Here is a 27784-nt window from a genome sequence, read left to right on the forward strand (position 1 = left end):
ATAACTACTTGGATTGGACCAGCACCAGGTGACACGAAACGCCACGTTAGGGCACGTTCCCATTATGTCGTAATGTTTTATTTATCGTTGGACGAAAGTCGCATCTTGTCTGTTCCCATTTCACGCCTATCTGTCGCATGTTTAGCTGTTCCCACTAGATCGTGACGACAATTGATTGGTTCACAGCAGCCGGCCTTGTCGTTCGCACGACAAATTCGTTTGAAGCTACGGTTATATAAGCTACAGTCAGACGACTGTCGTTCTAGCTCTTCCCACGACATTCTGTAGTAGTAACGTCAAAAAAGTCGTGAACGATAGTTATTCGTGTTGTTCTATGTGTGAACAACTCATTTATATATTATAAAAGCCACGACGCTTTAAACTGCACGACTATCTGTCGTAACGACATAATGGGAACGCGCCCTTAGCTATTGTAGTATCGACATTACAAGGTCATTGTTCATAATAAATCAGATTCCAACAAGAAATCGATTTCAAAGTCATTTTGCGTGTAGCGGACCCAGTTTCCAAGGGCACACGAAAAAAACGTATTCTTTAGGCTTAACAGATTCTTTCTTGCAAAAAGTGTGTACGTCTTCTTTATGAACGAAAAAAAAGCGATTGAGTTTCTAAATTTGAATTCAAAGGTTTATATTATTGGGTATTATTTATTAATCATAACTTTTCATAAAAAAAGACCTCAAAAGTTTGCGGAATTACATCTGTCTGCAAAGTCTTATTGAAATCGGTTAACGGAAAGCAGGTACATTCAAATAAATCGGATTCATCCCCTCATTTGTCCCCCTTAAATGTGGAACATTTTCTTCCAATTTAAATGAGGCCACTACTAAGGTACGCCCTTTCCACCAAAAAAAATCATCGCCTCACAAATGTCGGAGTATAACATACACACACACGTGGTGAACTTCAGGCACATGGAACTTGTCAAGTTATGTCTCAGGGTAACGGGTGCAGTTGGCAGTGCCTCTCAGATCTTTGCGATTTAAAGCTCCGAGTGGCACTGCAACTGCTATGGACAGGCATGTAGCTGACCATCAGGCGCACGAATTGTCCGTCCCGTCACTTAATATTATAAAAAAATAAAAACATACAAAAAAATACAGTCGAATTAAGAATACTCCTTTTCTTGAAGTCGGTTGAAAAATTGAGTAAAAGTAGTGGTATTATACAGTTATACAAACTCGAAAGTTAAACTTGAACTCTTTACTGTGTTGCACAATGTATCGTTGTGCACGCAAAGTCGTTCAGCTGAACCCAGAAACCCAACTATACAATAATAAAAACATTACTATTTGAAACAAACACAAGTTGAGAGTTCATCTGTTCACAAATGGACTTTATTAAATAGTTTTTATTATTATACAAATTGGTATAAATGAATGTCGTCAGCAATATGCTTTTACAATTTAGATTTAAATAAAGTAAATGACTGCGCATCCTTTATATTTGTGGGCAGTTTGTTTAAAATGTGCATTCCCTTAAAACTTAAGTATATTTAGAAACAATAACTGGTTAACGACTTTACTATCTCAATCAGCCGTGACCACGGGACCTGCAAAGATTAACTGTTCTTTGGATTTTGATTTTCTGTCAGTCTAGTCTTTTTTTGTGTTACTAAGTTACGGGAAGAACAAATTGAGATCAGGTTATTGGTGTGGTTGTTAAAATAAATCAAAATTATTTGTTTATGATATCTGCTACTATCAGTCAGTCTTTGTGGCACACGACGATAATAAATGCTACCCATAACAAAACATTCAATAAAATGTTAACCTAATTACCTTGCATTATAATAGCCTCACTCAACAGTTTGGTTTAGCAAAATTCGTTTGTTAACCGCTTTAGTTGCCCGTCATGTTGCAACATGTTGCGCAGCTAACACAGCCTGAAGGCTTACCGCGTGCGATGGAAGACATACCGGTGGCATTGACATTCTACATTTCCTGCTTGGTGTTGTGATTTAAATCAGTGTTTCTAAATATAATTATTCGTCAAACTGTGTCGCCGTTCAAACCGTTTTTGCGTAATTTTCAAGCTAGTTTTCTCTACCTAATTTCGCTGGCTTTTATATTATTTAAATATTGTAGAATATTACCATGAAGTATTACTTAATATTCGAGTGTAGTATCTAGAAATATAATTTAATCTTTCACCATAATATACTCGAATGCTTAAATAATAAAAATTGCCACGAAAAATAGGTAGAGAAAATTAACCTGGAAATTACCCTTCGTTGGAAATTATGGTATAAATTACAAGTTTGAGCGTGAGAGCTGTCTGACCCTAGTTCGGCGTTTAACCTTCCTATATCCGCGCCAAATAGTGTGGCACATAATATACCCACGCAAGGTGTGTCAGACCGAAACTTCAAGGGTCGTTTTAATATGTTGTTTAGTAAAATGTAATCGTAAAATTAAGTTTAAAATTAAAAGGTAATGTGTAAAATTGTACCAAACAAAGTTGTATACAAAATATTTTTTTAATTAGAGATAAGCAGTATTTTATTACAGCCATTGATAAGTTGGTAAGGAAGCCGTGGTAGCCTAATGGTTTGATCTACTGCCTCTCAAGCAGAAGGTCGTAGGTTCGATTCCGGGCTCACACCTCTGAGTTTCTCGGAATTTATGTGCGAAATTTAATTTGAAATTTATCATGAGCTTTTCGGTGAAGGGAAACATCGTGATGAAAATTGCTCGTCGAAGAAGGTTCACAATCCTCGGAAAACGTGTGAAGTCCCCAACCCGCATTGGGTCAGCGTGCCTATGGCCTAAAACCTCGTATGTAAGAAGACCCGTGCCCAGCAGTGGGACGTAGAAATGGGTTGATTATGATGACTGATGGTAAGTTACAAGATTCCTAAGAACCACAATAACTTGAACAAAAAGATACTTTTTATAATATCAAAATAAAAGAGACTCAGAAATGTCAAAGTTTAAATTATAAAATTTTAAAAACTATAAACTAATAAATAGCGTGTTGCATACATGTAGTGTCATCGATGGAGCATTTTTATTCGACTTAAGTTGACTATCTTTGGCTAGGTAGCAGACTAAAAACTTCTCCTCTCTTTCAGAACTATCTACTGTTCTGTGTCATTTCTTCTCGCTGCACTTCTATGTGATCTTGAAAGTCACTGTTGTTTTCGCCCTCTGGAATCAAAGTCATCTTCTTCCAAAAACATTCTCATGCATGAGATTATAAATTATAACCTAAAATAATTTACAAATCTAATACATAATGTAAACTCAATGATAATTAAAAATAATACATAACTATAGGAATTAATAAAAATTTATTATCTAAAACTGTGACACCTATATACCACCTAAGGAACCAATCGGTGTCGTGTACGGGTACATGTGTTGTATGCACGAATACTCATGTTACGCTGAAATTAAATTAGCCACGAACCACGCAGCTAGCAGTGAGGCCAAAGCTCTAACGTTTTCCGTTTCAGAAAAGACACGCATGCATGGGTATATGAAAGGTAATGTCGCAGATTCTCTCCTACAGCACTCCCTTCTGGCGGAAGTATCCAATAGAGTCATTAGCTGAAGTGTGATCACCTGGGCGCCCTCAAGCCCGCTACCTAAATTTGTAACGGGTTAACAGCCTTCGAGTCGCGGTTTTGTCCAATGGGACAGTCAATACCATCACCGGCCAACAGCAAACTATTCTTTTAAATATACTTGCCTGAATCAAAATCAAAATTGCAATTCCAACTTTATAACAGATTAGAAAAATACGGACAAGTCTCGTAACAGGACGGAACAATAACAGCCAGTCGCAAAAACAATTCTCACCCGGATATCGTTTACTGCGATCGCCTTGAAATTAGTATGTCCTTTCAAAAAGTTTCAAATGGGACTTCTTACGCCGCATTTACACTTTCTCACGAATTGTGAGGCGAACCTGGTGGCAAATTTATGACCGGAATACTCGTCATTCTCCTCGCGTGTTGCCTCGCCATTCCTGCTCGCCCCTGACACTTGAATACGGAGCGGTTTTTTGGGAGCGAGTCAAATGGAACAGTAATGCCGAGCTGACGAAGCAAGTTTAGTGCCTCGTAACTAGACGTGGAAGGCGCAGAAGCGAGTGAACGTGAAATCATGTCGGCATGAGATAAACGAATGTAACGTCGAGTGGCGAATAATATTGTGTAAATGCGACATTAAGAATTTAGTTTTACTGGATAAACCTGATTTCGCAAGATCCGATCTTTGCGATTTAAAGCTCTGAGTTGCACTACTATTATGGGTAGGAGTGTCGCTTACTACGATGCATGCGATTTGTTCGTCCCGTAATTTAGTATCATTACAAAAAAAACACTTTGTTTTATCCACTACCTAACGTCGTTTACAACATATAAAACACTAATCTCAAAAAATATGACTTTATTGTGTAACATAACTTGTAGAATATGTTTGATAAAACAAAATATATTTTAACAATCACACCAATAACCTAATCTCAAACTAGCCACGACTTGTTTATTCCATCAGTTAGTCAACGTAAACGATAAATACACCGTGGATCTCTAGGAGGCGTGACGGGCTAAGTCAAAACCTAGGGTCTGTCGATTTTAGACATGAGTTTACAATGCCGTTTTTAAATTCTATTTGCCACAAAATTGGTACAGTTGAGCTGCTAGAATATACAAATATCGTCATCGAAAATACTTAGTTTTAAAAAGTCATCTATACATAGTATGGCAAATGGTTTGTGTGTAGACCGACTTCCAGTCCCACCTGATTCTTAAGATAAACGAAACAGTTTTAGCTAAAGGAGTTTCCGAGAACAATATTCTACCTCATCAACGTTCTTCCACGAAGTATACGTTTAGTAAGGAAAGTATGCATAAAATTAAAGTTTCACGTGGTTGCTCCACACTCCATACTTGCTATGCAAGCGTGTCGAGCGGTATGCGAGGTACTTTAGAATGTGAATTTTCTAATTTCAAGATGGTATGATAATGTTTGCATTGTGTAAGGTTTTCTTCTAAAAATGTTGGATGAGATTTCCAGAAACCAGAAATCATAATGTATTAATAATATGTCAGAAACTAGACATTTATCATATGAACTGGTAAAATAAAGAAGTTACATGCAATGTGATTCACAATTTTTACCCAATTTTGGCCTGTAATATCTTAAAATTACAATATTATAAATCCAATTCAAATATCAAACACAATTTTAAAATATTTGATATTCTTTTAAAATGTATTATAACTACAGACAATAATTGTCTATTAACTATTTCTATAAGTAAACTCAACCATTCAAATGTTGAATATAATCGTAACTTTTTTATAAAAGAAAAGAACCGACCTCAAGAGTTCGTGTAATTACATCTATTTGCCAAGTTTACTGAAATCGGTTACCGGAAAGTGCGCGAAACCGAATTAATCTCCTAGTTTTCCACCCTGAGAGGTAATTCTTCATATTTAAGTGAGACCAATACTGAGGTAGGTACTCTTTTCAACAAAAAAAGAATCATCAAAATCGGTTCAAATGCCGCAATTATCGCGTAACATATAAAAAAATGTCAAATAAAAAAAACAAAACTGTGTATGCTTACAAATAAATATATCTCTATCTCTGTCTCTCAAACGCAATTTTAGATGCGAAAAATAATTAAATTTCCAATGTTTAACAATCATGAAAACCATAGAACTCGATAGGATTAGGATTCTAATAAATTAATCTAAGATAAACTTTGTTCAATTGTTGCTTTTTTTCTGATCCCAAGTTACTTGACGAACAAGTCGTGCGCCTTGTCGTAAGCGACACGCCAATCGATAGCAGTTGCAGTATCATTCAGAACTTTAAATCGCAAAGATCTGAGAGGCACTACCACTGCACTGTCCCAAATGCCTGTAATTTTACCAGCACCTTTACCCTTCGAAACTGGAACGAAGTAGTACTCACATTACTGCTGGGCGACTTAAATAGGTAAACTGGCAGTACGTCTCTGGACAAATTCTTTACTCTCTACAGCTACTAAAATGCTTTAATGTTGTACGTCTGAAAATACATTTGAAGAACAAAAAAGCAATTCCAGCTTCTCTGTATATCTTTAACACCATAAAACTAAAACAATGAGACCCAGTCCTAAAGCGAAAAAGTTTTACAATCGTACTATTCTTGGCCGTGTTACTCTCAAGTAGTTTGTCCTGTAATTTATGGAGAACTTTAATAGTATCGCAGAACGTTTTAAACACGACCTGATTTACTAGACAGTTAGTGGCAACATAGTTTAAAATATGGTGAAATCGATTTCGGTAATATAGGAAGCCAACAGGTTATTGCACTGAAACTATAATATTATTTGTATTAGATCAGAAGGTCCCAATGTTAAGTGGTTTGGTTTCGTTTACAGTACATAGGTATGTCAAATTAAATCGAATTGGAACCTTATGCTGTAGCCCAGCCTTAGCGAAATTAGAATGCAGAGGTGTCCAAAGGTGGCAAACTAGGGGATGAATCCGGTTTCGCGTACTTTCCGGTAACCGATTTCAATAAAACTTGGCAAATATATGTAATTCCATGAACTTTTAAAGTCTTTTTTTTTATAAAAAAAGCTACAATCTAATTTAAAATAATTTAGCCAAAAACGAAAATGCAGTGGCATCAGCTCATCCATTTGGAAGTCACGATACCACAAGCAGACACAAAGATACACAGACAAAAGCTTCAAACTTATCACACCTCTCTTTTTAATTGACAGTTAAATAATGTATAAAAATATCGTCCACAAACGTGTTCGCGTACACATGGCATCGTACAGTAATTACAACTAATAAGCACTAGCCCGTTACACCAAGTACCAAGTAGTACAACTAATAAGAGTCTATACTACCTCAAATGGCTTTGGTTAATTCCGCATAACGGTGAAAATGTTAAATCAATCACTTTGCAAAAAATATATAGTAAATAGGAAATGAAACTATTTTTCCGGGTTTAAATCGCGTATATTTGTTTTTTCAAACAAACCGACGTTTCGGGCCCTTTACAGGTCCCGTGGTCACGGTTGACTGAGGTGGTACAGTCTTCAACCAATTATGTCTAATATTGATGCAAACCACCCTATTTTTTCACTATAGTTACAATAGTTATTAATTAAATACCTTATATTTAATTTTACAAAGAAAACATTCCTATTTAGGCTATATTAAGTTTTACAAATTATTTTATTGAATGAATTTTTATTAAGTTCAATTTATTATTAATTATTAATAGAAATTAGAATAAACTAAAACATATTAATTAGTACTGAAATTATGTCTGTTTGGGATTTTTCATTAGAGGAAATACTGGATCCCAAACTGGTGGTACGGAGAAACCATCTTCCCTGTTGAAATTAGGATGTTTTTTTAATTTCAATGGCCTCTCGCAGCATCCTGGGCAGATAACGGACTTCTTTTGCAAGGACCTGGGGTTTGTCAAACTTCATTGAATGTGTAGGTTTATCCATGACATGCTCACAGACTGCAGACTTGTTTACGCGACGGTGTTTGACATCAGCTATATGTTCTTTGACGCGGGTACAAATACTTCGCTTTGTTTGTCCAATATATGAGAGACCGCACTCACAGTCAAGCTAGTAAACTCCTGCATCCTGTAAGGGGATGTTACATTTCACGGGTCTCAGGAACTGAGAAATCTTCCTCAGGGGCTTGAAATAGGTCTTGATAGATGCGCGCCTGAGGATTCTCCGATCTTGTCTGTAACACCTCTCACGTAAGGTAAGGTAAGGTAAGTAAGGTGGTAAGGTAAGGTAATTTAAATCCGGAAAAATAGTTTCATTTCCTATGTGTAACAATCGCGAAAACCTAAGAACTCGATAAATATATATAAAAAAATTGAGGATGTTCAGTATATATCCTCAATTTACTATATGGTGTGAAAAAACGATTTCTAAAAATTTACTATAGATAAAAAAACACAAACTTATCTCGAAATTTTACAAGAAAACCGCTGCATTCAATAGGTACTTTACACATGTACCAAAGATTTTTTTTAAACAATTAAACTGAACAGAACACGTAATATACGTATATATATATATATATACATTTTTCAAATAGCTTTAATTTCGCTCTTAAACGTAAATTCTGAACTAATGCCAGTGTCTCGACCCAAGCAAAATGCACCGAATTAAAGTAGTATGGGAAAAGTTTTAATTCGAGCTGAAGTAGTATAGACTCTTAAACCGTTGTCATATATGCTGTAATGTGCCTCAGTTTACTACGAGTAGCACTCTAGTGAGCTATGTATATTGTGTAGTGGCTCACACGTTATAAACATTACAATAAACTCTAAGACACACAAAAATAAGACCATTTTCCAATTCTCTTGAGGCGCAGTGTTGTTGTTGTGCTGGGGCATTAAACGGCCTTTAAATATTGGTATGGCAAATATTCGTAAGGGCACTGTGAATGCCATTCGATTGTTGTAGTGGACCAAGTAACGAAAAGACGAGTAGCGTACAGATTTTGTGTGGTTAGAGTGTTGTACTGATAAATTTTGCTGGTTGATTAGTTACTTATTACACAGGTTATAACTGCATTGGGCGAATAAAAAGCAATAATTCGGGGAAGAATAAGCTTAAAACAAACTTTATTAAAAATGTGTTTTACTTGTGCTCTTTCGATCTGTTCGATCTACCCAAAGTTCGCCTTGTCAAAAAAAATCACTAATTTTACATAAATATATTTTTTCTACTCCTGCATTTTAATTTATTAATTACAATTTCATAAACCAAATCATAAAGACGCTCTTTTTAGTTCTGAATCAAAAGTCTATTGTCTATGGTACTCGCTACTGAACTTAAACATTTAAAAATAGAACGTCGTATCTTTGCTAATGAAAATATTAAATATGACCCTACTTAAACGCTCTACTGCCTCCTGATTATTTAAATCGGCCTAAAGGTCTTGCAATGGTGTCATAAACCTTTATAAAAAAATGATTGGTTAAATATAAGCGATACTCGGCCACTTCTATTCTATTTCTTTAGTGTTTTGTGTTGTAGCGTTTGTTTCTAAATATATCAAGAGGCTGTATCACGGATTGTTAACAAATTATTCATTAAATATTAGTTACGTTTCATTATTTTATTTACTCGTAGAAAAAGTATTATATCCAAAAATTACATAAACAATTGTTTCTTTAACATTGTCTTTGTAAATTCTGAGTTTTGGCTTTTACGTTCTTTCTTTCCGAAAGTATAACATTTACAGTTTACAGCAACGTTAACTTTATTGTTTGAACTTTGAACTTTATTATAATAAATGACATAGAGTTGAAATTCAACACACATGTCAAAAGTAATCCCTAGATCAAGCATGTTTTGCTAATTGCAGAAAATCAGATTTTTTAATGCTACAAAATTGTACGTTTTTAAGGTTTCAAAGTTAATGGATTTTTTGGGCAATTTCATTTTCAAATTCAAATTATAAAATTCACCAAAAAATCTTACTGTTAAAAAAAATAATAAAAAAACCATACTTTCAGTAATAGGCAAGCACGTGCTTGCACTCTGGATACTTCTGATGTGTGTATTAAGTTTAAGGGGGACGTACCGAGTTTAAACGGTGTGTGAAAAAAAAAACAATTCGTAAGCGGTGTGAAAGGTGGTACCGATCTAATTCATTGATTAATTCTATATCTAAACACTTTTTTTCTACTTTCCCGTCGTGAGTCTATCGTCCACCGAAGGTTGGCATAAAAGTAAAACTCATATTTCGTAGTCCTCCTTTAAATTAAGATATAAAGTTTGTTGTTAAAAATTTGTCCTTATAATTAACCCTTTCCATTGGCATCACAAAAATATAGCAGGATTGATTTTATTTCCACTTGTACCGTTCGATACCCAGATAAAGCAAGCAAATTGTCAGTCTTTGAATTCTGTATTAGGTACTTACTTTCGAAAATAAAATAATATCTATATGTATGTAGCAAAACGTCCCATCTACAATATTTAATATTAGGGACGAAGGAGGGTGAATAATACAGATATTATGATTATGAAGACAAATATCAAACACTTAGAAAAATTTCGGAAAGCGACGTCTGCAACAGTTGTGTTAATTGTAAAGTTATCGCCTGCGGTGAGAAGGTTACTCAAAAATCTTTCACTAGATGTCACTAGCGGCGACGAATGCCGAAAAGTGAGTACAAAGATCTATAACAAAATCACACAGGAGAATTCCGACGACTCAGTAACTGGACCCGTGTCTCAGATGGTTAGAGCAATGCTACGGTGCAGCATGGACGTGGGATCGAGTCTAATGAATTTTTTTCTGTGTGTTCGATCTTTGCATTCATAATCAGAACAAAACTAGTGGAGTTATTTCACAAAAAAAAGTCAATAAATAATACAGATATTATTCACACTAAATATCCTTTGTGTTTCATCGAAATTCCGTTATTATCTGATCTGATCTGATTTTAAAAATCGACCTAGTTGTTTTCGAAGTCGATAATTCTACATACAGGTATGTAATTGAGCACTTTCTTTCAAGGCGTCCTGGGTGTCAGGGGGTCGTATTCTAGAACTCTACTCAATGCTCAAGTCAGGATTTGAGTATGGTTTAAAGCACTCGAAATCATACTTAAGTCCCTGCCATTAGGGTCGTATTTCCAGTGCTTGTGTTGCCAGTGCAATCCTGACTTGAGCATTAGAGAGAGTCCTAGAATACGACCATTAGTATACCAAAAGTCAAGCGTTGTGTGGCCACCGGTGGTACACTAGGCCTGATAGACCAGCTGTCCGTTTTCCACCGGTAGTACACGCCGGTCTGAACGTGTTAATTTCAATCCCGAACTAAAAATCAAATAATGTGTGAAAATCGTGAAAGTTTAAATCAAAGTAATTACAAAAGTGTTTGATAAATAAAAGTTATCATCACCAACAGTGTTCATAAACAGGAATTCCAGTTTTGTAAATTAAATTTATCGCACTAAAATTGTAGAATTAAACTCGACCCTCGCCGCCGAAATGAATGCAAACTAGTTCGTAAGCAATTAATTTTGATAGTAAAGACCTAATCAAACTTTGCCGCTGCGAGATGAGTTGTTTTTTATTCAAATGTACTGCTACAGCAGTGGCGCAGATCGTTTTACTAACTAATTTTATGAAATTGTAAAACTGCACGTTATAACAAGTGGATTGGTATTATTTTACTTATACTTAACGTGACCATACGTCCCGCTTTGAGGCTTCGTGACCCGCTGTCCCCAAAATACTTAAAAGTGTCCCGATTTCACAAAACAGAACACACGTGACAATAATATTTAAATCCGTTTTAGCTTTAGTACTATCGCCGACACATCTGCCAAGAGGCTCGTGTTTTGCTGCCGTCTATCTAATTTTTATGATAATAAGGAATGGAACGTACAAAGTTTGCGCCTTATATTAAGCGACACCTCTGACCTTAGCAGTTACAGTGCCAGATGAGCTGTAAATTCTAGTCCCTTGTGCCAGTAATTTCTCCAGCACCCTTACCCATCCATGACAGAACGCAGTAATGATCACATTACTGATTGGCGGCAGAAATAGGTAAGGTGGCAGTACTTCCCTGGACAAAAGCTTTCACAAGGAGCTCTGCTGCTGCGTTATAAGTATACAGATAGGTAAAACAGTAAAAGAAAAATGTCGTGACCGTGTACCACCCAGTGATCGTACTGATGACACCAACAAATTTAGGCATAAAGATAAGTGTAACCATAAGAAAGTTTTGATGCCTCCTACCTCCTAAATAAACATTTTATTAATAAATTTTGAATTAAATTATTCTCGCGAAGTTATTTACCTCCTTTAATAATTATTATTTTTTGTCACATCCTGTGGAGTGAAACCTTATAAATTTATTAAAAGGAATAAAAAATAATTTACTGGAACATTTCAGTAATGATAAAAAAAATGTTGCAGGTACTTCTTCTAGAAGCAGGACCAGAGGAACCAGACGTGACGATGGTGCCAGCATTAGCTCCAACACTGGGTCGTTCTAATATCGATTGGAACTACAGGACTCAACCCGAGGAAATGACTTGCAGAGCGCAGAGGGGACAAACGTGTGCATGGATAAGGTATGGTAGACAATTGCTTAAACCTTACAGATATGCTTAAAATAGATCTCAATAATGAGAATAGGAAAATAGATACTTGAAAGCATCCGAACATTGAAGACTTCATATGATTTGGTTAGCAATCAGAAGGTCAGTCCTGTGAAGGCGTTATTTTGAATACTAAGTAATCAATTCAATTTGGTAAAAAATATAGTCTAGAAACCAACATCTAGTCGGTGCTTTTATACAATAAAGCAGTAGTTTCCAAGTAGCAAAACAAGCACACATCTTCTTAAGTATATAAAAGATTTAGCCGTAAAATGGGTGCTTTACTCACGGTAGAGTTTCGCTTGCTCTGCTCGTCGCTGTATGCTTAGTACCACATAATACAATTGTATAATACTGCGTTATTGTATATAGACAGCGTATTGTCGTGGTTTACCAAGTTCACAATCATTTGATTAGTAGATATTTGAAACTCGCAATTCTCGGCCAAAATTGCCAACTTTCTAGTAGTTTTTTCTAAATACAAAATATGGATTTGGAAATATTTTAACGCCAGAGACGATTTCAATTCGTTGCATTACAAAATTAATAAAGTTTTCAAACGGGTGCTATATCACTGACTCACTCAAATTGTGGCTGATAAAAACAGCAATAAAACCGACATATAGAAGATCATCCTCAACTCCAAATTGTTATCTCAATAAGAGAAAAACGATGATGATATTTATGAATAGTCTAGTGAGTGGAATCTTGTGCTTAGTATTTACAATAGCAATAATAAAAACTAAATATCAAGCGGATTTTCGTGTAAAGTGGATGTGGTGCACCGGAAAAAAATAAAATATGGTAACGCCAAAAGAAGTTTAGATGATGGTAGTCTTCGATAACGAAAGGTCGTAAATATGTCTGACTTTATGTCAACTTATGACAATAAAGCGTGTAACTGCTTCATTATATACTCGTTGAACTGCTCTGAAATAGCGGGAAAATATAAATTATACTTGAGCATAAAACCTGTAACTAGCGATAATTGTTCAAATATTGGTTGGAATAAAAAAAATATACGTTCGCGTAATTAAAAATGTTTAGAAATAACTTAAAACTGAAACAGGAAAGGTGAGTATATTAGTCTAATTGAATTCAACTATAATTTCAATTGTATAGAAATTCTTATTACGCGTTTTTTGACATACAAGTGAAATAAAACTGAAATTACTTACGAATCGCGCCAACAACATAATTAATAGTGTGTTATTAAGTATTAGTTACATGAACAGCAGGACAATACGTTTGTACTATTTTAGTTGGAGCTGTCATGCTGTCATGGCATCTGTCCCAGTAGCATCTCCAAAAAATTCGAGTTTTACAAAGGGGAGTTCAGACGTTTACATCTTATTGCATGCCTGAGAATGCTTTGTTATTATACCTTTATAATACCTTTTGCTACCTAATCTTTCAACGTATCCAATAACTAATAGCTTATTAAAATGAACATCTCTGTCTGACCATGGCATATCTGTTTAGCTATTTATGTATATAAATATAATTTACATTTAGATGTTTCTAACTCTTATCCCATGACAAACATTTAGTAAATTACATTGGAGATATCAAATTACTATTGTTAACAATGAATTGTATGTAGTTATTAATGGTAAGAAAAACTGATCAGAATTTAATTTCAGTGGACGCACAATGGGCGGTGGGAGTGCAATAAACTACATGGTTTACTTGAGAGGAAACAAAAAAGATTACGATAACTGGGCGGAATTGGGAAACTATGGTTGGAGTTACGCAGATGTACTTATATTTTAGAAACCTTTAAATCCCTAACAAATATATTTTTACTTAATATTATAATCATAACTAACCGAGTTGTTGATCATGTGTGTAACAAAGATATACGAGTATTTTTTACACTTACGCTAATGTTTGTGTTTCCGTTTTTTTATGCATAAAATGAAATTTAAACACTTACCTTACGGTTCACTTTTGCATAAGAAAAAAGCTTTACGTGCTTTTTGCTTACAATACTCATAATTACATACATTATCACATCTGCCTCTTAGTGATACTTTTCTATTAGAACAATTTCTCACATACCTCTTTTGGGGCTTCCATTTGCATTGATTCATTTACATATATGTAGTTTCTGAACTTTATTTAAAAAATAGTTTTGTCAGCTTTTTATGTCATTTATATTGATTAAAAAAAGCTAAATGCCAATGTTGCCTTTTAGATCCTTCCTTATTTCAAAAAATCCGAAAGCAACCAAGAGATTGATGGAAAAAACCATTATTACCACGGCACTGAAGGTCCTTTGAACATTGAAAGATTTCCGTATGCTGATAAAAACGTAATAGCTATCCTTAAAGCATTTCATGAAACTGGATTACCTATAACTGACCTGAACGGCGCTAATCAGATCGGTACGATGGTTACGCAAACTACTTCTAAGGACGGCAAAAGAATGTCTAGTAACGCAGCTTTTATACGGCCTATAAGAAAGATAAGATCAAATTTGGTTATTAGAACACATGCTCAAGTAACAAAAATACTCATGAATCCTTACACAAATGTTGCTCATGGAGTTAAATATAAACAAGAAGGTGTGTGGCGTAAAGTTTATGCGAAAAAAGAAGTTATATTAAGTGCTGGTGCATTGAACTCTCCAAGAATACTAATGTTATCTGGTATAGGACCGAGAAAAGATTTAGAAGCTTTAAATATACCCGTCATTAAAAATTTAAAAGTAGGATATAATCTACAAAATCATGTGACTGCAGATGCAATGTTAATGGGATTGACTAATATAACTTCTACTTTGTTAAGTGGTAACAAAATTATTAAAGAAATTGAACAATTTTATAACAATGAAAGATATGGACCACTATCTTCCACAGGACCAGTTCACATTACAGCGTTTATAAGAACAAAGTACGCGCCTAAAGATGAAACAGTACCTGACATACAATTTCACTTCGATGGACGTAATCTTAAAGAGTTTTACTCAGATCCAACGACGTACTTGGCGACTGGTATATTTCCTTTTTCATACTACGACAGTATAAATGTAAGACCAATACTTTTAGTACCAAAAAGTAAAGGGCTTTTAACATTGAATAAAACAGATCCTGTGTTTGGACAACCTCTGATATATTCAAGATTTTTCACTGCGGAAGAAGACCTAAATGCACTAGTCGATGCTTTTAAATTTATTACTACATTGGAATATACCAAAGCTTTTAAGGATTATGGTATAGAGTTTATAAAAATACCTGTAGAAGCATGTTCTCATTTAGAATGGGGTACTAGTCAATATTTTGTTTGTCTACTTACCAGATATACAGCGACAATTTTTCATCCTTCTGGAACTTGTAAGATGGGACCTTCTTGGGATGAAAATGCGGTTGTTGATCCTAGATTGAACGTGTATGGTATAAAAAAATTAAGAGTAGCTGATAATTCTATATTACCTGTTTTAGTAAGAGCTAACACTAATGCTGTAGCTATTATGATTGGAGAAAAAATTTCTGATATGATCAAGGAAGACTGGGATATTTAGATAAAAAAGTAACTAATACGTATTATGTGTGATAAATCTGTAATAGCTAAAGAAAAATATATGCTTTGATTTGACTACATTTCTTTTATGTTTGCTCAAAATAATCTTGTTATGAACTTTGAGGTAACTAAGTCTTCAGTCTCACTTTATTAAGTAATAGTAGATAATGTTAATGTAAGATCTTTTATGTAAATTCAATTTTAAAAACAATAGTATTTTTTTAATATGAAAATTAATGGTTTTTTTACCTTTTCCCATGTCTCACACTACACAAAGAACAGATTTCAGAGATCCTCAACATTACATTACAACATCAAATACAAACAACACTATGGCACATCAAATTCAAACAACACTATGGTAAGTCAACTACATACATATTTTACGATAGTATCGTCGTTACTAACATCATATTTGTTTTGTATGCTCTAATTAAGTATAATACACAGTAATATAAGAAACGTAGTTAGTTTAGTTAGGTAGGAATACTGCACAATGTACGTAATTTTAACATACCCACAAATATCACAAAGAACATTTTTACACTAGCAGCGTTATGCTGGCTTCCTATGGCCCGTTTTTTCACGGGCCGCCTCGTGCGAGCTCGCTCCAACGCGCCGTGCGAAGAGTGCCACCCGTGCCGGTGCGAACTCACATGTATGGGCCTGTGGTGCGAGCTCGCCCGTATAATTGGCCTCGTGATCGTGATATGACGGGCCATGGTAAGTCAACTTTATAATAATAACGTTACAAACGGAGATAAATGTCATATTAGTACATTGTATCACAAGTTGGCATTTGCGAACGGAGGGCCAGATTTAAAGCAGAAACTTATTATTAATAAAATTATATTATTAATAAAATGATAAAATTATTATTATTAACATTTAAAGCATACGCTTTAAGACTTTTCGCTTGAAATTGACGAAGAAAAGAAAAATCATTTAAATTTATGTATGCCGTTATGAGTACGCATCTTATAAGAATGGTAAGTTATATAAATCTGACTTGTTTTCAATAAATAAAGTTAAAAGACTAACTACATTAAGTCCGCCATATTTTGTACTATTTTGTGTGCCATAAAGTTTAAATAACAAAAAAAAATAAAGATTGCTTTTTGGTGTAACGGCGCGAATTTGGTGCTAGACGGTGGAGGTTCCCAAGCCCGCTGTTATTCCGCGGTCCGACTTAAGAGTGGAATAAAAAAAATCATTACCCTAAAGTTGTATCACAGGTTGTATGATAAAAATACCGCCTAGTTTTAATGCACGTTATACTACTACCTACGAGCAAGTGTGATGAAAAATCGTTTTAATAGGTTGTTGACGAAAGTTGTAATCTCAGTTGTAATATAGAAAACCGAATCGCTGTGATTTTGGTGATTCTATAGATATTGTATTTGGTGGGTGGTCGGACAAAATATAAAATGTAATGTTTTTGGTCGCGGATAACTATATAAGCCCACCTACATTGATTAAAGGTAAGTGGGTCTTCGCATTCGACTCCTCGTCGTTTGAGATGGTGGATGCCGTCACAACGGCCCTCTGCACTTTTATGCACTATTGTTTGGAGCTCCAAAACACACTGTCAGCAATACACAAACACCATGCAGACATAAACAGTCAAGAATAAAAATTACAAGCTTATTTCTTTTGTCGCGAAAATGCACGTAGAGAAAGCACTCAGCCAAACATGATAGTCGAGACAGTTCTGGCGAGCGGCTTCTCAAACGAATATTAGAAAAATGCAGGTAAAATTATATAAAATTATACGAGGAAAAAGGAAACACTGCCCGCCGTGTGCAGTTGTGCAGAGCCGAATGCCTTTAAATGAATGACTAGTATGAGCGCTTGTGCCGACGGACGTCGGTACACTCAGCGGTAGGCACCTATCGCGTAAACTTAGCAAGTGATGGAGCCCTGACTTAGTTTAGTTCATTCAGCTCGTGACCAGAGCTTTGAAGCCTGTCAATCACGTTTATAATATTATTATAATGCAACGTGGAAGTGTAAAATGTCACATATACTAGCTGTGTTGTATCTTTCACCGCACATAATATTGCACACAATAATGTTACACAATGTAGTTAATTGTAATTCAGAACACAAACGGTTGACAAAGTTGCGAATTGTCTCTCATTTAAAAAATTTTTGTTTGTAGATTGTATTGTATAATTTTTGTGTTGTGAATTTGCTACATAAACATGAAATCTCTTAACTATTATCTGTTATATACCTATACATAACAACTTACGTAGAAAACTGTACTGCCTCAAAATGAAATTACATATAAAAATTTGTTTTAAAAAACTTATACGGGGTTATAAGTAAAATACTAACAACCTTGCAGGGCTGTATTACTAACGTCGTAACGAACAACTTTTGTTTCATGTGATAATAATTCATTAAATATTACTTTCGTACAAAAATTGAAATATTTAAATAGATTACACGAAACCGTGATAACTCTGTGCGGTATGCAAAACGAAGAAGCAGGTATGGGGGTCGTCGGTGAGGAGGCTCGCATATTTGAACTTACAACCTTACTACCAAATATATGTAAACCTTAAAAGTATCAGATAGTAGGCTCAATATAATAAACTGGAAATAGGCAGATAAGAATAAAACAAGTAAACATATTCACTTTTCAATAACTCTATTCAGTCAACACTCACTTCCTTTACAATCCTTTTTCCTCCGCTCCTGATAGACCGAGTTCTCTTCAATTCACCTCTTCAATCTCACCTTCCCGCAAAAAATTCGTTACCATCACTAACATTTTGTTCCGTCTGACTTTTCGTACGCTGGTGGTGCCCCTATGAACTCGGTCTAACCTTCGCTTTACAAACTTTACTGTATTTTTAATGAATACATTCAATTACATAGCATAGTCATTGATCTATTATAATTAAACAACATTACATTTTTGTTTACTGCGTATAGATTGGTTTAGAATTAGGGTGCACTAATATACTATAAACGTGGATAGGTAAATTCATACAGAAGATGATTAGAAACGCAGTTAGAGCGGAATAAAATGAACAATTATGTTTAAATAGAGATTAGTTGTTAAATTTAATTGAAAGGAATTATTTATTAATTATTAAGATTTAGCTTTATAATGTTACCAAGTACTAAGTTTGCGAAACAAGCGCTTTTACAAATGTATTTGCAAAGATCGGGGGCAGGCTGAGAACCAGTGCTAGTGCAGAGCGACTTCTGCCGCTCAGTAAATGCTGAGACTGTCCCCCAGAAACAAATCATTTAATAATCTAATCTAATCTCTTAAGCTTAGTTTTGTCATGTAATTAATGTGTGTGGACATAAATGGTTTAAAATGGTTAAATGGTTAAATATAAATTGAAATACGTAACTGTTGATGACAAAAAAGTTTTATTGTTTATAATGTTAGTAATATAGTGTTGTTAGATTATTACTAGTTTAAAAATGACACTGGGGGTCTACTGCTATTATTATATTCTACATCTGTACGAAACATTTGCTGTCAAATAAGTAATAAAAAGACTATGTCAAGTATGAAGCTTCATTCGCATCATGCATCTTTTAATTTCGAGTATTACTTATTTGACAGTAATTGTTTCGGATAGTTGTCGGATGGAGAAGAGGAGTAGGTCCCCTGTATATCTACGTGGTTCTAGACTACAAAAGATAAAGCCCGTTATAGCCCGAAGTAGTAATCGTGAAAAGCTAAGAACTCATAACGTTTGTTAATTAACGCACTGTATAATGACTAATAGTTTTAGTGTAGAAGCGCTGCTGGTGCTGGCGTTCTGTAGGATAATAGTAATGTAGCCTGGAGAGTAGTAGTAGTAGTAGCCTCCGCAGCCTCCATTCATCTTACTTAGTAAGTTTAAAGTTCAAAGTTCAAAAGGGTAAAGGGTAATTGACAATAAATCTAGTTTTAAAAGTATTTATTCCGCTTTTGACAATATTTATGATCTTAAAATATGTATTGTACCACAGATTTTTAGTAAAATGGTAAACGGTTCAAAAAAAAAACAAAAAGATGTGTTCTCTACCGCGATCGGGCAGGGAGTGACGATGGAACGAAAGAAAATGATAATGTAAGGCAAAGAATGAAACAATTCAAAATTTGAATTTAAATACGAGTATGAGAATAAAATAAGAAATTTAAATAAAAAGGTGGGATGACGATGCAAGGAGGTCACACCGTCACGCACTTTAAAGCAGCTTTAGCTATTTGAATTGAAATATATCTTTTTAAACTAGCGCGAGTGGACGGCTTTAGCGCCATTTTGCGGAAGCGGGTAGCGTCTCTAATGCGTAGAGTGAGGGGCAGCGCCAATGGCCTTTTTCGTACAGTAGCCGATAGGAACGATGGGCCCATATTATATCAATGGGTACGAGTACACGTTAATGTTTAGAGGATTTATATTAACATAGTTTGTAAGTCATTTGTGACTAACACTATATGGATATTTTGTTCGAAATAAAGATTTGAATTTGGATTATACTAAAATTGTGATAAAAACTTCTCAGAGGCAGAACAATGGGAGGATCGAGTGCTCTAAACTACATGGTGTACATGAGAGGCAACAGAAGAGACTACGATGAATGGGCTGACTTGGGTAACCATGGGTGGAATTACCATGAGGTGAGTTAACAACACAACACACTATTTGTGAAACAAGGCCATATCTGCAAAATGAGAACTGGACGATGCTACTGGGCGATTTTTCACAATTTTTAAATTGATGCAATCTTATTTAAAAATTGTGAAAGAGTTCGTCCAGGTACCGTGGTAGCGTACCGTTTAGGTTCTCGGGTTTCTCTCAGAGAAAAGTTTAAAGAGACTGGTATCATGATTGTGGCATCACAGTACATATACTCAAATATTTTGCATGCCCGTAAAACATACATAATTTCATTAAGAAAGAAGATATCCATAATAACCAGAAGTGTCAGAATTTACAATAGATTATCAAATGACATTAAACACTTGCCCATTACATTATTTAAGACTAAATTATATGAATTGTTAAAGAATAAAGTATATTACAGTATAAGGGAATTTCTACAATAAATTTTATGTAAAAGAATTTAAATTAATTATATAGAACTTAATGTAAATGTAACCATGTGACGACCTATTTTTCATTTATTTTGCATGCCTAAATTATCTTCGGGCGAAACATGCTTGTACTTATATGTATATTACTGTGTTATCATGACCACCATGTTTTATGCAAATAAACGATTTGATTGATTGATTGAACCATAGAACTAAGTTCAAATTCGTGGTACCACGATTTCGTTTCACTAAGGTAAACGATTCTTTTATGGGGAACTGTATACGTTTTTAGAATTAGATTCCGGAGAATATATTAAGATTATCATTTCCTAAGTTAAAACTTAAATTAAAAGTATTTCAATTGAAAAGTCATATTATAAAATTGAAGAGTATGTTTTTGATAAAGAAGTATGAAAAGACAACAAGAGTCTAAATTCCACACAATTATGATTCAAAGAGTATTCCACAGCATTTAAGTTCATTTGAAAAGAGTGATCCCTAGAGTTTCTTGCTCGTTCTTCTCAGAGAGGTGAGCGCCCAAGCAGCACACCCATATATACTTTAAGATATCTAATACAATTTAATTCGATTGAATATTTTAAGAGTTCAAATTCCCTCAAGGTATCTCGAAGAAGGTTTCTAAATAATTTAAAGTAAAAGTGGGCACAACTTTTTTAGTAGATCACAAAAGTGCTTTGAGAAACTTTCTGTAGATAGTGTTAAGAGTGATTCTTATATTTTTTTCTCAAGAAACCCTTCTAGAATGCTACAAGACCATTTGTAAAATGTAGACAGTTTTTATTTAGTCTTGTAGACAATTTTTATATAATTTATAGTCTATGATAGTTTTCTTAGTAATGCTATTTTAAAACCAAAATACTAAAGTGTTACAAACGTAAGACGAATATAGTAATTACATTTAATGATTAATTACAAGTTGGTGAATAATAAAAACATAAAGACAAAAATAAAAATAATTTAAAATTCATTATCAATAAGTTAAAATTAAAACAATAAAAAGAATCCAAAATTAAATATTCAAATTGAAAAATATATTAAATAACTAAACTTACTTAACGAAGCGGGATGCACTGGCATGCAACCGCAACCACCTACACATCATATCCGAGTCCCAGCGCTCGGACAGTGCGCTCGCTAAATTTTAAATATTTATGTATAAAATATAAACTTAATAAAAATGCAGTATAAGTAGTGAATAGGTAGGTTTGGGCGCGCATTTAGTATGCAAAGCTATAGAAGATAGGTTTAGTAATACGGCTGTAGTGATTCCAAGAAAGGATCGACTAAGGCTTTGTAACGATGCGTTAAAGGTAACCCATACAAAAAATACACATTTAATTTTTTTCCTACTAAACTATTATATTTATGGCAAAATGTGATATGACAATATTTAATTAGGACAATAGGATCTCTCGATTGGCGTTTTTTTAGAGGAATGTCGTGAAAAAAAATCCAATGTCCGCAATATCGCAAATCCGACCCGCTGTGCATCGCAAAGTTAAGATAAATATAGTGTAAACCTACCTGTCCTCCATTACGTCAATTTTTAATGTTCGTAAGTGATTTCCCCAATCCCGAAAAGTTTTTTAGGTTTGTTTAGGTAAAAAAACTCTACCTATTCCGATCCTTGTGATTAATGTTGAATCTAATTAAAATAAATAAACGATTTAAGGTCATCTAATTTTATAATTAGTTTTACATTTTACATTCACTGCAAACGTAATATATTATAACATTTTGAGTTTCTTAATTCTTTATTATTGTCGCGAAACCTTCGTGGTTTAATATTTTATTTTTTATTTTCCTTATTGATGTATGTCACTTTTGTCCGTATCACAATTGTTTTAGTTTTTTTTTGCTAGAAGAAATGTCTCGCTTTTAAATACCTTTAAAATATACGGAAATTATCTCCCAATTCAGTAAGTGTTTTAATAAGGGAGTAAAGGCTGCGGCCCGCCCTATCGTCTATCCATATCAGAACCTGAAATTATCCCGAACAATTATATTTTTAAGCGATGTATTTCTAATAAATAATGAAAACTCGAGATGTGGGGAATTTGTGGGGAATATGAACTTTGCTCTCCCCAAATTTGGAGATTATAACCGTGATTTTTGGGGATTTTGAACAATTGGCATTGGCAACGCTGATTGTATCGAATGATGTCTTAATCACTACCTCCACCAGATCTTTTAATATTCTTTACTTTATCCATTTTGCATGAACTCTTACAACGTCCAATAGAGTAAAAACCCTAATTGTAGTATATTTTTAAATAAAACCTACTGAAGACGTGCTATAACGTGTTTGTTATAAGTACAAATACTACAGAATGTCTATAAATTAAATATATCTAGAATAAACTTAAGAACACTAGTTTTTAGAGTATTAATATACTTTACTGGATGTGTATAAAACAATTTGATTAAAAATAATCAATTGTTCGGCAAATGTATATAAGGACTATAAAAGTAAATCTTAAGAGAGATTACACTTAATTAAGTTGTTTGGTATTCAGAAGGTTTTAAAATTTCGACTTGAGTGAAATAAGTCTATAAGAACAATTTCTTTTTTCTAAAACCATTTATAGAGGACTGCTATCTAAATCTATACCATATTAAGACTGTTTATAGATATAACAGTTTTAAGGCGTATAAATTGTGCTCCTTGGGCATAGTGAACGAGCGGTAGCTTAAAAGTGACGTTTTCAAATGTAAAAATTTTACGAATAAATGATTATTTGTCTTTGAATTTGACCAGACAAGTACTGCCACCCTACCTATTTGCCCCGCCAAGCAGCAATACGGTGCTGGTGAAATTGCAGGCACGTGGAACTTGTCAACTTATATCTCAGTGTGACAGGCGCAGTGGCAGTGCTCCTAAGTTCTTTGAGATTTAAATACACGTTTGTTTCATGTACAGTCAACAGCACATCAAGCTGCACATTGACGTATCTTGTTCCGTTGCACTGGAGGCGATTTTCGAACAAAAATGTGTAGTCTGATGTGCTGTTGTCCGTACTTCGCACTATTTATGTACCAGTAATGCGACAAAAGCACTTTTGAGGCTTTAATCTACCAAGTATACGAAATTAGTTATAACTTGTTAACAATGAAAATAGAGATCCGTGGTAGTAATATATGGGAGGAATCTGATAATAGCAAAAAAGGATAACGAATAAACACAGGTTGAGTCGGTCAGAAAATAAATTATAAAAACTATCTTATGTATAACCTGTTTTGGTTTCATGTACACACAAGGTAAGCAGAGAGGAGAGCTTAGATTTTTTTGTAATCCCATGTAACAAGACGAACTAGTAGTGCCCAGAATGCCCTGAAACATAAATTGATAAGTCTCATGTGCCAGTAATTTCACCAGCACTCTTACCCTTCGAAACCGGAACGCAATAATGTTCACATTAGCGCTTAGTGGCAGGAATAGGTAAAGTGACAGTTCTTCCATAGACGAACTCTTTCACAAGGAGCTCCACTGCTACTAAATCTCCTGTAAACTAACGTAAATCTCCTATCTATGATGTACTTAGGTAGTGTTTTTTTTTTATATACCAAAATAAGGCCGACCTCCATCTCACCCGAGGGGAAAGTGACGACGAGGTCGTCGATGTAGCATGCTCACCTAAATATGCCTATCACCTAAATGCCTATTCACTCTCGCCTTAAAAAGGTCCAAGTTTTCGAGGAACGAATCCGCAGACAAGGAATTCCACTCCCTACCCGCTTTCCATATAAATGTGGAAGCGACATTCATTTTTGAGGATTATATTAGTTAAATAAACTAATCACTGTTGATATAATATGTTTAAAAACAAAACGACACACTTCCCTTAAAATGTAGATCATTGGTACCATCACCTTACACGTTTTAAGGAAAGATACGAGATATAGTAATGACTCGTATATGGATTTGGGTATGGTATAAGTAGATAAACAGCCGTTGTAACCTAATGCTTTACCTACCGGCTCTGAAGCATAAGTCGTGGGTTCGATTCCGGACTTGCAGGTGCAAGTCAGGTGCATTCCAAATGTAGATGTCTGCGTTTGGAATTTATGTGCGAAATTTAATTTAAAAATTACCATAAGCTTTTCAGTAAAGGAAAACTTCGTGAGGAAACCCGTACACTTCTGCAAAGCAATTTGATGTAGCATGTGATGTTGGCCGGCGTGGGAGCTAAAGCTCTAGACCTCTTATTGTTAAGGAGGCCTATGCTTATTTAATATGGGCTACCTATATAGGCTAACTATTATACGTATGTAAATAATATCTATCCTAAAGGTATTTCTACATATTCTGTTTACCAAAATTGTACGTTCTTCTGACAACCAAAAGAGTGTTTGTATCATATTTCAGGTGCTGCCGTATTTTAAGAAAATGGAAAATAATCAAGACATTGAAGCTCACGATAAATACTACCATTCAACCGGAGGCCCACTTAACGTGGAAAGGTTTGAATATGTCGACGTTAACACCATGATGTTACTTCAGGCGTTCAAAGAAAAAGGTCTTCCTGTAACCGATTTCAATGGTCCTCAACAAATGGGCACTGATATAGCACAATCTACTTCTAAAGACGGAACTAGGTGGTCTGCTAACGTTGCTTATATAAGACCTATAAGGGACAAACGACCGAATCTTAACATTGTCACTGACGCATTTGTAACTAAAATTATTATTGATCCAATAAGTAAAACTGCGGTGGGTGTACAGTACATAAAAAATGGTGTTTATCACACGGCATTCGCTAGAAAAGAAGTGATCTTAAGCGCTGGTGCTTTAAACTCACCGAAAATACTGATGTTGTCGGGTGTAGGACCTGCAGAACACTTACAGACTCTTAATATTCCTGTTTTCGCTAATTTGAGAGTAGGTTTCAATTTACAAGATCATGTAACTACTGATGCTCTTATATATTCTCTATCAAACAAAACTTCAACAATGGTAGATCAGGAAACGTTAATGGCCGAAGTCTACGACTACCACCGACAGTGTTGTAAGAAACATGGACCCTTAGCAACTACTTCAACTTTGAATGCTGTAGCTTTTATTAAATCACCTTTTGCTCATGATGACGCGCCTGATATACAGTTCCATTACGATGCGAGGAATGTTCAAGAGTTTTACTCGGACCCAACGACAGCTGTGGCTACAAATATTTTTCCTCTCAGTTTCTATGATGGTCTGGCGGCTAGGCCTTTATTATTGACTCCTAAAAGCAGAGGCTACGTACTTTTAAACCATACAGATCCTGTATTTGGCCAACCGTTGATATATTCACGCTTCTTCACAGTGAAGGAAGATTTGGATACTTTAATAGCCGGTATAAAATATGCTGTAAGTTTAGAAGAAACTGAAGCTTTTAGAGCATTTGGGGCTAGGGTTGTGAAAGTACCAGTTGAAGGTTGCATAGGGTTCCCTTGGGGAACTTATGATTATTTTTCTTGTTTGCTTACATCATATACTTCAACTATCTATCATCCAGTTGGAACTTGTAAAATGGGGCCTAAATGGGACCATGAAGCGGTAGTTGATCCAAGACTCAAAGTGTATGGTATAAAGAAACTGAGAGTTATAGACGCTTCAATAATGCCTAAAATAGTTAGGGGCAATACAAATGTACCTACACTTATGATTGCGGAAAAGGCTTCAGATTTTATAAAGGAGGAATGGTTACCGTATTATAAATAATGATAAAACCACCAAAATAAAAACGGTTCTTTTTTAGTTTTACATTCATATTTACCTGCAGATGTTTTTTAAAAAGTCAAGTAAAACAATTTTTTTATACAAAATAAATGAACGTTTGACCAGAATCTTATCTGAGGTTAAGCGATAGGTGGCCAACGATTTACTCTATTGTTTTCGTAATTATGTATAGCAGATTATTACACGTTTTAGTGCAATGCTCTGGGTCACCACGGTCTTTCCTGTCCGCTGAGTGTCGGGCGCATGCAGCCCTCAACGACATTATCCGCCGGGCATTAGCCACGGTTAACGTCACCGCTATGCTCGAGCCAAGCGTGTTGCGAAGTGATGACAAACGCCTGGACGGAATGACTCTTATCCCTTAGAGTATGAACCAGGCTGTGGTATGGGACACCACGTGTGTTGACACACTTGCCCCATCCCATCTCCAGCACACACACACACACACACACACAAACACAGTAAGAGGGCTGGCTGCGCAGCTGAGCAAGCGGAAAGAATAACAATTAATAAGTATCGGGACCTTAGTTTCGATTACCTATTTATAGCCTTTGGAGTCGAAACCCTTGGCCCATGGGGTCCCGGTGCTCTTCATCTGTATAAAATTTTCTCCAAAAAATTAATAAACTGGCGAGGAAATCCAACTGCCGGTAGTTTACCTAGCCCAACGCATGAGCATACAAAGGGTGAACTTTCTTCAAATAATTTAATTCTTGTTATAGTTTCTAGTATTTAAGCTTTTACTGTACCTTACTTGTATACTTTAACTCCCTGTGCTTATTATACATTACTATTTTTCCTGGTGTAAATAAATTTCAACGATCATGGTCATATTTAGAGGAACGCTAAAGAAAAATTTAATCATGATAATAATGTTCAAATGGATCACTGGCCATTTACAGGGTTATTTGTAAAATACTTACAATCTCAGTGGGCAACGGGCTGGCCATATCTGTCGAAGAATCAATAACCGATGAGGGTAGCGAGTTCTTGAGTGGAGACCACGGCTCGGCAAACGTAGTGTAGGACGCCCTTGCGAAGGGCTGCTGGCAGCAGAAGGATGCAACAGGAGGACCGGGCGAAATGTCGCACATTGGGAGATGCCTATGTCCAGCAGTGGACTACGATAGACTGTTGATAATGATGATGATGACTAACAATCTCGCAAGACTGTATTACTAACATCATAAACAACAATTTGTGTTCCATGACTTTTGATAATTCGTCAGATTTTACTTTCATACAAAAATATAAATATTTAAATAGATCCCTCTAAGCGGTGATAACTATGCAAAACGCGGCAGTCGTCGGAAAGGACGCTTCCAC

General features: G+C 35.0%; 1 protein-coding gene across 1 annotated transcript in view; it reads left to right on the top strand.

Annotated features, from left to right (window-relative positions):
- Positions 1-27478, top strand: part of LOC113227436 (glucose dehydrogenase [FAD, quinone]-like) — a 44423-nt gene extending 16945 nt beyond the window's left edge. Inside the window, exons 2-4 of the mRNA XM_026460359.1 lie at positions 11959-12116; positions 20187-20301; positions 25106-27478. Coding sequence (XP_026316144.1) covers positions 11959-12116; positions 20187-20301; positions 25106-26440 — 1608 coding nt within the window. The 3' untranslated portion in view covers positions 26441-27478. The remainder of the gene's footprint in view (positions 1-11958; positions 12117-20186; positions 20302-25105) is intronic.
- Positions 27479-27784: the final 306 nt, after the last annotated feature.

This window comes from Hyposmocoma kahamanoa, unplaced genomic scaffold, assembly GCF_003589595.1.
Source record: "Hyposmocoma kahamanoa isolate Upper Pololo Valley unplaced genomic scaffold, ASM358959v1 210, whole genome shotgun sequence".
NCBI lineage: Eukaryota > Metazoa > Arthropoda > Insecta > Lepidoptera > Cosmopterigidae > Hyposmocoma > Hyposmocoma kahamanoa.